General features: G+C 55.7%; 1 protein-coding gene across 1 annotated transcript; it reads left to right on the top strand.

The window, feature by feature from the left end:
* Positions 1 to 4,130: 4,130 nt before the first annotated feature.
* Wdr18 (WD repeat domain 18) lies at positions 4,131 to 11,356 on the top strand. The gene is made up of 9 exons (XM_075975574.1): positions 4,131 to 4,376; positions 5,321 to 5,431; positions 8,888 to 9,021; positions 9,157 to 9,298; positions 9,903 to 10,046; positions 10,132 to 10,321; positions 10,399 to 10,565; positions 11,000 to 11,068; positions 11,153 to 11,356. Exons 1-9 carry the CDS (start codon positions 4,167 to 4,169, stop codon positions 11,279 to 11,281), a joined length of 1,296 nt encoding a protein of 431 aa, XP_075831689.1. The 5' UTR covers positions 4,131 to 4,166; the 3' UTR covers positions 11,282 to 11,356.
* Positions 11,357 to 13,308: the final 1,952 nt, after the last annotated feature.

Genomic DNA, 13,308 nt, shown 5'->3' with positions numbered 1-13,308 from the left:
TCTTGCTTCAGGAAAAAAATAAAAATAACAAGCCGGCACTGTAGTGGCTCACACCTTTAACCCCAGCCAGCACTCAGGAGGCAGAGGCAGGCGGGTCTCTTTGAGTTCCAGGTCAGCCTGGTCTACAGAGCGAGTTCCAGGACAGCCAGGGCCACATAGTATGACCCTGTCTCGAACACCTCCCGTTTACATTTAGAGAATTTCATACAATGTATGTTGACCATTTTCTCTTGATACAGGGTCTCACTCCACAGTCCTGGCTGGCCTAAAACTCAGCACAGAGATGGGCATGCCTCTGCCCCCCAGCTACTGCACCCAGCCTGACCTGTGTCAGGACCTCTCCAGAGGACATCCCCCGCTCCCACCTGGAACCATTCTCTCTCTCCCACCCTCAGCTCACCTTGGGACATCATCACTCCATCTTTGTCCCTTGGGCTAGTTGCACGTGACACTCACACTTCTCCATCCCCAGAAGCCAGGTGGAGGCCTCCTGGGAAGCCAACTAACTCCCCAGGTCTCCCCACCCCCACCCCGTATCAGACACCTGTCACCCCCAGGGGCCAGAGCTCCTGGCAGCCTCCTCAGCCCCCAGCCCTCTCTCCCAGACTCGGGTGCACTCCTGCCTTAACCTCCAGAGGACTGAGATCGGAGGCATGTGCCATGTGCCTCCGCTGCTCCAAGCTTGACGCCTCAAGGGTTTGAGTGGAGAGAGGATCCCTGAATGTCAGTCTCACACCCAGGGGACTGGGAGACTGAATGACTCAAGGTAATTGAGGCCAGGTGGACAGGCCCAGACCGTGGCCACATGACTCTCATCCTGCCTGCTCTGGCCAAGTCTGGCCCAAGCTGGTCTCTCCCGAGGGTACTGACAGAAAACAGCTGGCTGCCTCCTACTGCCCCTGAGACCTCCTGCCCCTGCCACCGCCCAGGGGACAAGAACCAGCAATATTTCTGTATTAGCATCTCTTGGGAGACTCGGCTGGGCTGACAAGCACCAGAGAGAGAACTGAGCAGCCCTGAGTGTCTCACAGCCGGGTCCCATCCAGTGACCCACAAAACTGTTCTGAGAAGACCTCCCTCCTCTTGGGGGTCCACTGTCAGCCTTTTTCCCTGAGGATTTCCCAGATGGTGGGCTGGCTTGTGGATCCCACAGGGAGAAGGTGGAGGCTGGAGCTGGGTGGGCGCTGGCAGAACAGAGCAGGAGAGCTTCTGTATGGGTGGAAGGCGCAAGGATGTCTGTGCCTCAGTTTCCCCTGATCCAGATCCTCCATACCTTGCTGTGCCCTGCATTTTCTCAGAGGTCTAGCAACTGGGTGGTCCCGGATGCCCAAAGTGTGGCTTTTGTCCTCAGCTGACACAACTGGACTGTCCTCATTCCAGGAGCCGGCTGGGGGCGGGCTGACCCCTAACCTCACAGTGTGCCTGGGAAGGGGAGAGTAGCCAGGTCTCCACAAGGGAGGCCTTCTCCAGCTGCTGACCAGCCGGCTCTGTTCCTGTCTGGAGTCCTAAACGGAGATTAAGGAAACTTGTAGGCCTGACCGACCCAGATAAGGATGTACCTGAGCCCTGAGGCTCACGAACTTGTCACTGCTGGGTCTTAGAAGCAACCCCCTTAGGGAGGCCTGGATTCCTACAAGGGCCTCACCCACTGCTCACAGCTGACAAGTGGAACTCAGGACCAAGTTCAAGCCCCAAGTTGGCTCTTGGCACCTCCACCCTTCTTTCTGCTGAGAGCAAAACCCAGGTCTTCAGGATTACCCCCTATATCTTTCATCTTGAATGCCTTTTCTTAAAAAATTTTACACAAACTGGGCCGTGGTGGCCAGCACTCGAGAGGCAGAGGCAGGCCGATGTCTGTGAGTTTGAGGTCAGCCTGGTCTACAAGAGCTAGTTCCAGGACAGGCTCCAAAGCTGCAGAGAAACCTGTCTTGAAAAACCAAAATAATTGACACAACCCGTGTACTTGGACGACACCCGTGTCACCGTGTCTGCTTTCTGTGGTGCTAGGGGTGAGCCCCAGGGTTTCGTGCATGCTAGAACCGCCCTCTACCACCTGTCCCCACCCCTTTTCTCTTTGTGAGCCCAGGTTATTTTTAATTACAGGTGCATGTATTTATGTGGGCGTACATTCACTTGCATGCAGGTGCCTTTGAGTGCCAGAGGCGTCGGATCCCCTGAAGCTGGAGTTGGTGGGGATTGTGAGCCGCTCTGGAACAGGAGCTAGGAAATGAACCTGGGTCCTCTGCAGAGTGGCAAGGGCTATGACCACCGAGCCATCTTCACATGTCTCTTCCTAGTCACACTTTAGCACTAAAAGTCGCTGTGATCTGGGTCCCAGGAAGTTGAGGCAAGACAGGGTTTTTTTTTAATTATTTAATTTTATTTTATGTGTATTGTTGTGAGGGTGTCAGATCCCCTAGAACTGGAATCACAGTTGTGAGCTGTCATGTGGGTGGTAGAAATTGAACCTTGGTCCTCTGAAAGCAGCCAGTGCTCTTATCCTCTGAGCTATCTCTCCAACCTTGAGGATCTGGAGTTTAAGGACAGCTGAGTCCTGGGAGGTGAATTCCCTCCCTCCTACGAACCACTAACAAAAACACAAGCTGTGTCCTTCAATGTCGTCCTCCTCCTCCTCCTCCTCCTCCTCCTCCTCCTCCTCCTCCTCCTCCTCCTCCTCCTCCTCCTCCTCCTCCTCCTCCTCCTCCTCCTCCTTCTCCTCCTCCTCCTCCTTCTCCTCCTCCTCCCCTTCCCCCTCCTCCTCCTCCTCTTTTTTTTTTTTTTTCGAGACAGGGTTTCCCTGTAGCTTTGGAGCTGCCTCGGGAGTGCTGGGATTAGAGGCGTGTTCCACCACAGCCCGGCTCTCAGATGCTTCCAAAGGCAGCTCCACATCCTCCACTTTGCCCCAGGACTTTGTTCGCGCCCTGTACAGCACCGTGTTTCCCTGAGTCTCCTGCTCCAAGCGGCTGCCCCGTGAGGATCTCCTCCGCGTTCTCCACGTCCCCGCAGCTTGTGCCTGCCATCTGGTGGCCACATTAAGTGCCATTCTCCACCGCAACTGTCTCCTCTGCTAGGAGGACGCGGAGTCCCAAGTTGGCACCGGCATGCACCTCCCTCCCCTGGGAGGCCCAACAGTGGCTCAAAACCTGACCGGTGCGGCCCCGGCTGGTGCGGCGCTCCGAACAGCCACATCCGCGGCTGCAAGATTCAACACTGGCATCCGTTCTTCTTTACTAACAGCACATTAGGAAAAAAACAAAACAACAAAACCCCTTGGTTTGAGACCTGGCCTACGGCCAGCAGGCTGTGACCTGAGGCTAAAGGCTGTTTAGCTGGAGATTGACTTGTTGGGTCTACACCGAGTGAACCAAATACAAATGTGAAATTTATGACGCCAAAGAGGAAAGGTCAAAGAGGAGGCTAATCAATAAAGGATGTTCGCGTTTAATCACCAAAGCGACGCCCTGGCCAGACGTGTTATCCTTGGTGTGTATGTAACCTGATCTTACATGCAGTAACTAGTTTCTTTCGGTCTAAATAAAGCATAAAGGTCTTTTTATATATTTTTGCCTTAAAACAAAGTTTAAAAAGTAAGCCGGCCATGGTGACAGGCTTGTCATCTCAGCACCCAGGAGGCTGAGGCAGGGGAACTGGTCGAGGACTAGAGTGTCTCAAGACGAAAAAAACAACTGTAAAAGTTTGACTCATTTGAGCCCAAACACCCAGCAGAACCGGTGAAAATCTCTAGTCACTCTGCATAGCAATCGCCTCTGATCTGCAGTCCAAAACAAACCCTGCGAGCAGTCAGCGGGAGCGAGCACGGAGAGCGCAGAGCGCGCGCGTGCGCGGAGCGGCTGGTGCCCCACCCCCGAGGGCCCGCGTGGCGGGATCCCGCTCCCTCCGAACTGGTACGCAGGCGCGGCTCCACCCCCCCGCGGCGAAAGTTGTACGCATGCGCAGAGGAGCTCCGCCCCACGCGCTTCCGTGCCGCTCTAGGCCTGGAGGAGCCGGGGAGCACCGGAGAGCTCCGCCTCCTCGCCACGACGAAGCTACCGCGCATGCGCGCGCTCTCCCGTTCGGCCGCTAGGAGACGCTCTAAGCTGGCCAGGAGCCATCTTAAGGGTCTCGCTAGGGATGACGGGATTCAGAGGCGGGGCTGCCCGTTCAGCATGGCGGCGCCCATGGAAGTGGCGGTGTGTACGGACTCCGCGGCGCAGCTCTGGAGCTGCGTGGTGTGGGAGCTTCATTCGGGAGCCAACCTGCTCACCTACCGCGGCGGACAAGCGGGGCCGCGGGGCCTGGCGCTGCTCAATGGCGAATACCTGCTGGCGGCGCAGCAAGGCAAGAACTACATCTGCGCCTGGGAGCTGCAGCGCAAGGTGCGTGGCCTCAGCATCCGTGGGGGCCGAGGGACGGCCGTGTGGACTGGACGCGCTGGAGTTGGGGTCACCCGGGTGCTGTGTGATGCTGGCGGGCCTGGTGCAAAGGCGCCCTGAGATTTCCGCGCGCATGCTCAGATGATGTGTGGCGAATCAACGTTTGCGCATTTCTAGTCAAAGGAGCGCTAATTTTGATGCAGAAGGGAAAGTGGAGTCAGATAGAAGTCGTGCTTTGGAGGACATGACAGATCAGAGTTCTTGGGAAGAGATGGAGTGTTTACAAATGCTTTCATTGCCCTCTTATTTTCGGGGGGAGGGCGGGCGGTTCGAGACAAGGTCTCACTATTTAGCCCTGGTTGTCCTGGAAGTGGCTCTGCAGATCAGTCTGACCTCAAACTCAGATCCGCCTGCCTCTGCCTCCTGAGTGCGTGCGCCACCACCGCCCGCTCTTGTTATCCTCTTAAGGGTCTCGGTTCTTCACTATAAGGACTGACTGAGGCATGGGGTTTTTTGGTTCTTATGTTTCTGGAACCAGAGCCTCCTTCATGTCGGGTAGCGCTTTCTTGGGGGGGTGTTGTGACCCAGCTGCTCTCACTCCTCCTGACTGACAGCGGAACTTCCTTGTGGTCTCTAATTGACAAGGATGTTTGTGTTCTTTCTGGCCGGTGGGTCTCCACAGAAGGAGTAGAGGTATAAAAGGTTGCTGGGCAAAAGAAAGGTTGCTGTTCTTCCACCTGAAAAGAAGCCTCCGTGTCTCAATCCCGGCACGCACGCACGCCTGTCTCGGCATCCAGGCTGCGCTGGCTGCAGCAGTGGGGGTGGGGGGTTTAGGCCAGGGTCTAGCCTTGAGACACCCCAATCACTCACTGGGGGTTCTGCCTACCCCTACTCCTTCCTCTTGCTCTTCTTGAGGCTCACACGCTCGTCTCACATTGTGTCCCTAGGACCAGCTCCAACAGAAAATCATGTGTCCTGGGCCAGTCACTTGTCTGACCGCAGCATCCAACGGCCTGTATGTCCTGGCAGGAATTGCTGAGAGCATCTACCTGTGGGAGGTAAGAACAGCTTGTCACGAATATGTGTCACTTGGGAATGCTGGTTAGTGTCCAGGCTGACGGAGGCAGGTGTTCTTAATGATGTTACCGAAAATATGACTGTGTCTATGGGGTCCTAAATTATCATGACTGTGGGGTGCAGCCCAGGGCTCAGCCTAAGGTGGCCCCGGTGCTGGCCCCACCTTTATGGTAACCACAAAAGAAACTTAGGAGAAGACAGTGTTCTAACTTGTTTTCGCTTGACAAAATGCTGGTCAGAAGTCGTCTGTTTGGCTTATCGTATTGTGATGTTATATTATCTGATAGCTTGTGTTGAGGGACATCAGGACAGGAAGCAGGAACAGAACAACTTAACAGTTAACGCCCTCACAGGCGACGTGGATGTGGTTAAGAGCGTATGCTGCTCTCGTAGAGGACCTGGGTTCCGTTCTCAGCACCAGGCCGACACCCGCTTCTGACTAATGGTGTGATCCTGGTACCCATATATACCTGTGGGCAAAGCACTCATAAAGAAAATAAACTGAAAAATAAAAAATACTGAACTTTTAAAAATCATCAATTGGACTGGAGAGACAGCGCAGCAGTGAAAGCTCCGGCTACCCCAGTCCACAGCACACACCCTCATCTGGCCTCTGAGGGTATCCTAGAAGCATGTCAATAAAATCTTTTAAAATGGGGCTGGAGAGATAGCTCAGTGGTTAAGAGCACTGCCTGCTCTTCCAAAGGTCCTGAGTTCAATTCCCAGCAACCACATGGTGGCTCACAACCATCTGTAATGAGATCTGATGCCCTCTTCTGGCTTGCAGGCATATATGCAGACAGAATATGGTATACTTAATAAATAAATATTTTTTAAAAAAATGGGGCTGGAGAGATGGCTCAGCGGTTAAGAGCACTGCCTGCTCTTCCAAAGGTCCTGAGTTCAATTCCCAGCAACCACATGGTGGCTCACAGCCACCTGCAATGAGATCTGGCGTGCAGGCATACATGGAGGCAGAATGTTGTATACATAATAAATAAATAAATCTTTAAAAAAAATCTTTTAAAATGTAAAATTATTGCTGGATGCTGAGGGTGGACGCCTTTAATCCCAGCACTAGGGTGGCAGAAGCAGGCAGATATCTGAGTTCCAGGATAGCCTGGGCTACACAGAGAAACCATGTCTCAAAAAACCCATCACAAACCCTGTGATAGTCAGCCCCGCCCCCATTTCTCTCGGCCTCATCCTGTTTCCTCAACGCCAGAGGCCCCAGCTGCCCGGCTCCACACTGGACCCAGTTAGTGACCTTGGCCATGAGTGAGGCCAGAGGAGGCGGGGTGCTAGGCTGTGTCCTGACCCTGCTCCTCCTAGCTTCATTTTCCTCCAGGCCATCCCTAGGCCACCACGCCCTTCTCAGACCAAGATTCTGAGGCGTGGTCCCACAGGAGGGGTCCACCTAAGTTGGGCGCATTTAAGATCCCTTTCCTGTGCCTTCTTGGGTTTGCTATACACCATGTGAAAGTGCTCTCGTCAGCATCAGAGAGCCACTTCAGCTGGCGTGTGGGCCGGTGTTTCTCTGCTCAGGCACCCAAGATGGCTCCTAGCTCCACCTACCACTGTCACCGATGGCTGAACATGGGTTCTGGAGGTACTTCACCCACCAAGTCATCCTTGATTCTCAAGTAGTACAGACCAGCCTTGAACTCATTGTGTGGCCCTTGAGTTCCTCCTCCTCGTCACCACTTCAGTCCTGGCTCTCTCTTCACACCATCTCCCTGCCGGCCCTTATCAGGGTGTCCCTGCGTAGCCCTGGCTGCCCTCAGACTCCCTAGTGCTGGAATTAAAGGTGTGTGCTGCCCACCCCCACCTCCCACCCCTGCATTTTAGCCTGGTCTTTTTTTGTTGTTGTTGTTCAAGATTTATTTACTATGTGTACAGTGTTCTGTCTGCACGTATGCCTGCAGGCAAGAAGAGGACACCAGATCTCATTGCAAATGGCTGGGAGCTACACGTAGTTGCTGGGAATTGAACTCAGGACCTCTGAAAGAGCAGCCAGTGCTCCTAACCCATGAGCCATCTCTCTAGCCTATCCAGCCTGCTTTCTTCTTTTTTTTTCTCATATTTTTCTTTTCTTTTTTTTTTTTTTTTTAAATATTTATTTATTTAGTATACAATGTTCTGTCTGTATGCCTACAGGCCAGAAGAGGGTGCCAGACCTCATTACAGATGGTTGTGAGCCACCATGTGGTTGCTGGGAATTGAACTCAGGACCTTTGGAAGAGCAGGCAATGCTCTTAACCACTGAGCCATCTCTCCAGCCCCCTCTCATATTTTTCTTTATTAAAATAATTTACTTTTTATTTTCTACACCAACCTCAGTTCCACCTCCCTCCCTTCTCCCACCTTCCACACCCCCCCAGCCATCCCCCATCCTTACCTCAGAGGGGGTAAGGCCTTCCTTAGGGAGTCAACAATGTCTGGCCTACCAACTTGGGGCAGGACCAAGCTCCTTCCCCACCACATCAAGGCTGAGCAAGGTATCCCACCCTCCACAAGGAATGGGCTCCCGTGTCCTGGTCCCACTGCTAGCCCCGCCCCCCAACAGATCAAGCCCCCTAACTGTCACCCACATTCAGAGGGCCTCAGTTCGGTCCCATGCAGGTTCCCCAGCCACAGTCCCTGAGCTCCCACTGGCTCGGGTCAGCTGTCTCTGGTTTCCCCATCATGCCCTTGACCCCTTGTTCAGGTGACCCCTCCTCCCTCTCCTCAGCTGAACTCCAGGAGCCCAGCCCAGCCTGCTTTCTACAGCAACCCAGGAGCCCCCGTCCAGGCCTAGTGCCACCCACAGTGGGAAGACCCCTGTCAATCATTTAGTCAAGAAAATGCCCTACATAAGGGTCCAGCAGGTGACTTGTTTGCGTCAAGGTGACCCCAGCCTGCCCCACCCTAAGGAGTCTGAGTTGTGACCACCAGGGGGCGCTGCCCGGCCCCACAGATTGCCCCTTTTCCTGGGGGAGCCGGTCTCCTGTGACATTAGTGTGTGGGTGGCCGAGCTCTTTCTCTGCAGGTGCCCAGACACCCGACAGAAAGAGCACCCCTTGGCCTGTCCCTCCCCACTGTGAGGTGGACGGACACCAGCCTTAGATTGGGTGTTTTGGCAGCAGCCTTACTCCTGCGGAACTGTTGCTGTTTCCTCTGGTTTTCTAATCGGCTTTCATGCAGCTGACAGGCAGATGTGCCCGCGGAGGCCTCCAGTACACCCCAGATCAGCCGACCTTAGACATGATCAAGCTCAGGCTCCCCTGGGGGCTCAGAGGACCCAGGAAACTTATGTCCCCCTTTCCTGGTGGTGTCACACTGCCATCAGACACTGGGGACACAGCCAGTCCTGGCCCAGTGCCCTGTTCCATCCACCAGAGGCCTAGAGCGGGTAGACAGGGTTCTGTCACCCCTGACTGCTGCCTGGTCCATCCCAGGTCTCCACTGGGAACCTCCTGGTCATCCTCACCCGTCACTACCAGGACGTGTCGTGCTTGAAGTTCACGGGTGACAACAGCCACTTTGTCTCAGGGGGCAAGGACTGCCTGGTGCTGGTCTGGAACCTCTGCAGGTAGGGCGCGTGCCAGGAGTCTGCACAGAAAGAGCACGGGAGCCTGAGGGCGGGGGCACCTGGGCTGGTGACATGGGGGCTTGAGGAGGCAGGCCGGGGTCTCTGCTCTTGGCCTCACCGCTGTGCTGTGCCCAGTGTGCTGCAGGCAGACCCGTCCAGGATCCTCGCCCCGAGGCATGTCTGGTCCCAGCACACACTCCCCATCACAGATGTGTACTGCGGCTTCGGGGGCCCCATGGCCCGGGTGGCCACCGCTTCGCTGGATCAGACCATGAAGGTAGCATCCCCAACCTGGACCCATAAATTCCTGACTGCCACTGGCGCTCAGTCAGAAGAGAGGGAGACTGGCCTCCCTTTGCTCTGGCTGCCTCCGTTCCAGACAGCCCGTAATTCTATGCCTGACCAAGGACACCCAGAGATGGACAGTCTAGCCTGTCTGCTGGAAATTCCCACTTGGCTGGGCTGCAGTAGCCAGCTGCCCTTGAGAGTTTGCGATTGTTTATTATTGGCGCAGTTTTAGAGCTGGAACCCAGGACCTCACTTTGCTGGATCAAACCAGGCTTCTACCCCAGCCCTCTTTTTATAAGAAAGTGTTTTTTCTTTTCTCTCTCTCTCTTTCCTCTTCCTCTGTCTGTCTGTCTTTCTGTGTAGCCATGGCTTGCCTATGCTTAGGAGCATAGGAAGCGAAGACATGGCCTCCTACCCCAGCCTTGGTGACTTGGTTTCCCTGTCTGGTGCAGTCGCTGAGCTGCCCGCACCACTGTGATGGGTTTGGAAGCTTGTAGCATGGGCAGGGTGGTGCCAGGGTCCTCAGCCTTCTTGGCTCCCTGGCTTGGCTGTATGCCTGGTTGTCCATGGTGCGAGGCCTCCCATCCCTGCAGCTCTGGGCCATCTCCTCGGGAGACCTGCTTCTGTCTGTCGTGTTTGACGTGGGCATCACGTCTGTGACCATGGACCTGGCTGAGCACCATGTGTTCTGTGGAGGCAGCGATGGCTCCATCTTCCAGGTGGACCTGTGCAGCTGGGTGAGTGGCCACTGGGGGCTGAGGGAGCACACAGTGAGTGCCCCACATCCCAGACAGTGACAGCTGCCCTCTCCCCACACCACAGCCTGGACAGAGAGAACACAGCTTCCAGCCAGAGCAGAGCGCAGGGAAGGTCTTCAGGGGGCACAGGAACCAAGTGACGTGTCTGTCGGTGTCCACGGACGGCAGTGTTCTCCTCTCTGGTTCCCACGATGAGTCAGTGCGGCTGTGGGATGTGAAGAGCAAGCAGAGCCTGCGCACAGTCACCCTCAAAGGTGTGTGCCGCGCCTTGCGTGGAGCCCATCGGCCTGCAGGGCAGCCAGCCCCTGACTTGGTGTTCTGTGTCCTTCAGGCCCAGTGACCAATGCAGCCATCATCCTGGCCCCGCCCAGCATGCTGAACCCTGAATTCAAGCCCAGCTCGCCCCTGCCCCTCTTCAACAAGCACCTGCTGGGTGCTGAGCATGGAGATGAGGCCCAGGGTGGGGGCCTGCGCCTGCAGCTAGGGCTTCACCTGCAGGTACTCACCCAGCCTGACATTCCAGCCTCCGGAGACCCCTGGTGCTGGCGCCATCATTTAAAGACCTGAGTTACTGCCAGGTCGTCGGCACCCACGGCTGCTCACACAACTGACTCCTGTCTGAAAGCACACTGGGCATCGGCCCACATTCAAAGGCTGGCTTGTCATACTGCTCCCAGTGTGTGAGCAGGTCACTTGGGTCTTAAAGAATAGAGGAGGATAGACCATTGGGGCAGCCTGAGGACAGCAGCTGGGGATGGGCGAGCACCCGAAGGGAAGGATTTTACCCAGCCCCGTGTCCTCAGCGTCTCCCCAGGCCAAGCGGGTGGTGTCTGGCCCTTCCACAGAGGGTGGCACACAGGCTGAGGACCTAGTGTCCGGAGTGCTCCGTTGTGTGACACGGGACACAATGGGGTGACCATACCACTTTTCAGGGCACCGAGCAGACCTACCTAGAGCGGCTGGAGCAGCTGCAGGCAGCACTATCCGGCTACGTGGAGAAGGTGGGTGGGGTTAGTCCTGGTTGTGGGAGGGGCCTGGGCGGGTCAGGCAGGAGCGGCCTCACCCACACGCCCCTGTCATCACAGAACATGCTAGGCAATCAGATGCTGCCAGTGCGCGTGTTGGAGTTGGAGGAGGAGGTACGCAACCTGCGCAAAATCAACCGGGACCTCTTCGACTTTTCCACGCGCATGATCACCCGGCCCTCTAAGTGACACGAGCTGCGCAGCTGTCACCGGAACACTTGCCATTGGCTCTGGTGCTTTAAAAACAAAGGATGGACAAAGAAACTTGTGCCTGGGCTGTTCTGTCCCCGAGGGGCTGGGTTGTGAGGCCTCACACCTGGGGACCCCAGGGCATGGGTGGGTAAGGTCGTGAGGGACTGACAGCGTAGGGTCCTCACTGGGGCCAACCAGACAGTGACCAGCCCCGCATGGTCCAGAGCGCAGTCAGGAGTTCAGCCCAAATACCCACAGAGCCTTCTGGAAAGCCACCATCAACTGACACCTCTGCCTAACGATCCAAAAAAGTGACTTAGCAGAGCAGTTGCTGCTACAGCTGGAGCTGGTGCCAGTGCTGACCTCACCCTGACACCCCGGTGGCAGAATGTGACCGTACCCTGAGGACCCACTGCCTCCTGTGCCGGGACGCGGGGTGCTCTAGTGTCCCTGACGCCTGCCGTAGTTTCCCCTCTGATACCCCAACTCCTCCCACACCAGCCGCCCCTACTCCCTCGGAGAGGTTTGGGGGAAGCAGGCACACAGGGACTCTACCAGCCATGGGTTCTCAGCACACCAGAGACCTGGGGAGGTTACCTGAGACAGGTACCTCCTTGGGTGTTCGTCATGCTCCTGCTTCTGTGTGGTGTTCCGGCTGGGTGTGAGAGTGAGTGAGTGAGTGAGTGAGTGTGTGTGTGTGTGTGTGAGAGAGAGAGAGAGAGAGAGAGAGAGAGAGAGAGCTCTGCAGTGCTATGGCTGGGCTCAAAGGCTAGCTAGCCTAGGTTGCCGGAGCCTTCCTGACATCTGGGCAGGCACTCAGGATTATCCCGTCATCTGTGCGGCCCCCACTTCCCTGAGCTGACTGGCTTCTCTGGGCTTATAAGAAATCAGAATTGCTTTGAGGACTCAGCAATCATAATTACCAGACTGGATGAGTGCCGAGCTGCAGGAAGACACTGTTCCCCAGTCTTCTGAGCAGTGGGGCAGCCTGGACCAAGACCCCACAGACATCCTCTTGAGATGGAAGTGGGACAGCGTGGAGGCGGAGACCAGCAGGAACTGTGGGGACACCAGTGCTGCTACGCAGTGTGACATGAAATGCGCAAAACCGGATTCTTGGGGATAAGTTCATACACTGAGGCAGCCCTGCACCCCAAGAAAGTCTTGCGTGTCTTTTCACTCAGCTGGAGTGGAGGGTCCCTTTCTGCCCTTCTGTTAGGAGTGGTGAATTCAGCTGGGCCTGTACCCCAACTGTCTCGCTTTCAGTGGGCTGACCAGAAGTCCTTGTAGACTGGAAGAGGGCCAGCTGGGATCACTGTAGACAAGGGCAGATTTCTGAGGACTTTAGCCCCATCCATGAGGACACGTCAGCCTCAGGGAGCATGCCCTGAGGATCCCTGAAGTGGCATGGTGGCCCCAGCCAGGAACCCTGAAGTACCCCTAACCTGATGTACCTTGGAGCCCTGGCCAGGTGCCTAGCTGACTGCCATCCCATTAGAAGGCGGTTCAAATGCAGTCTGTCTTGCTGGCGTTTTTATTTGCCTGATGGATGTTTTTCCTTTAACTGGCTCTACAAGGAGAGTGAGCGTGGGGGGTGAAGCTAGGGGTGAGTGTAGATTCATTCATCAGGGCTGCTTGTTCCCTGCAGGTGCTGCCTGATCTTGGGAGAATGCCACATTTCCCAAGGAAATGTGAGGACAGGCCACAGAGTTCCCAGCAGGAGCCTCCCGGCCAGAAAAGCCTTTAGTCCCTGACACTACAGGCCACACTCAGCGCTGACAGCTGGACCCTGAGTCAATTGAGTTGTGGGGAAGACAGTGGAGCTATAGAGGGTTCTGGAGTGGTGGAGGAGGAGAGTGTGGTGATTGCTCAAGCAGTGAAGGGTCGACTATATGAGAGGCAGGAGGAACTGGACTGAATTTACCCCGTCCTCCCTGAACCGAGGGGACATTGACAATGGTGCCTAAATGAGTCATAGGAAGATGAGCCTGGCGGGGTGTGTGTGTGTGTGTGTGTGTGTGTGT

The sequence above is a fragment of the Microtus pennsylvanicus genome, chromosome 6, assembly GCF_037038515.1.
Source record: "Microtus pennsylvanicus isolate mMicPen1 chromosome 6, mMicPen1.hap1, whole genome shotgun sequence".
Classification (NCBI taxonomy): Eukaryota; Metazoa; Chordata; class Mammalia; order Rodentia; family Cricetidae; genus Microtus; species Microtus pennsylvanicus.
This window is presented reverse-complemented; position numbering and strand designations above follow the sequence as displayed.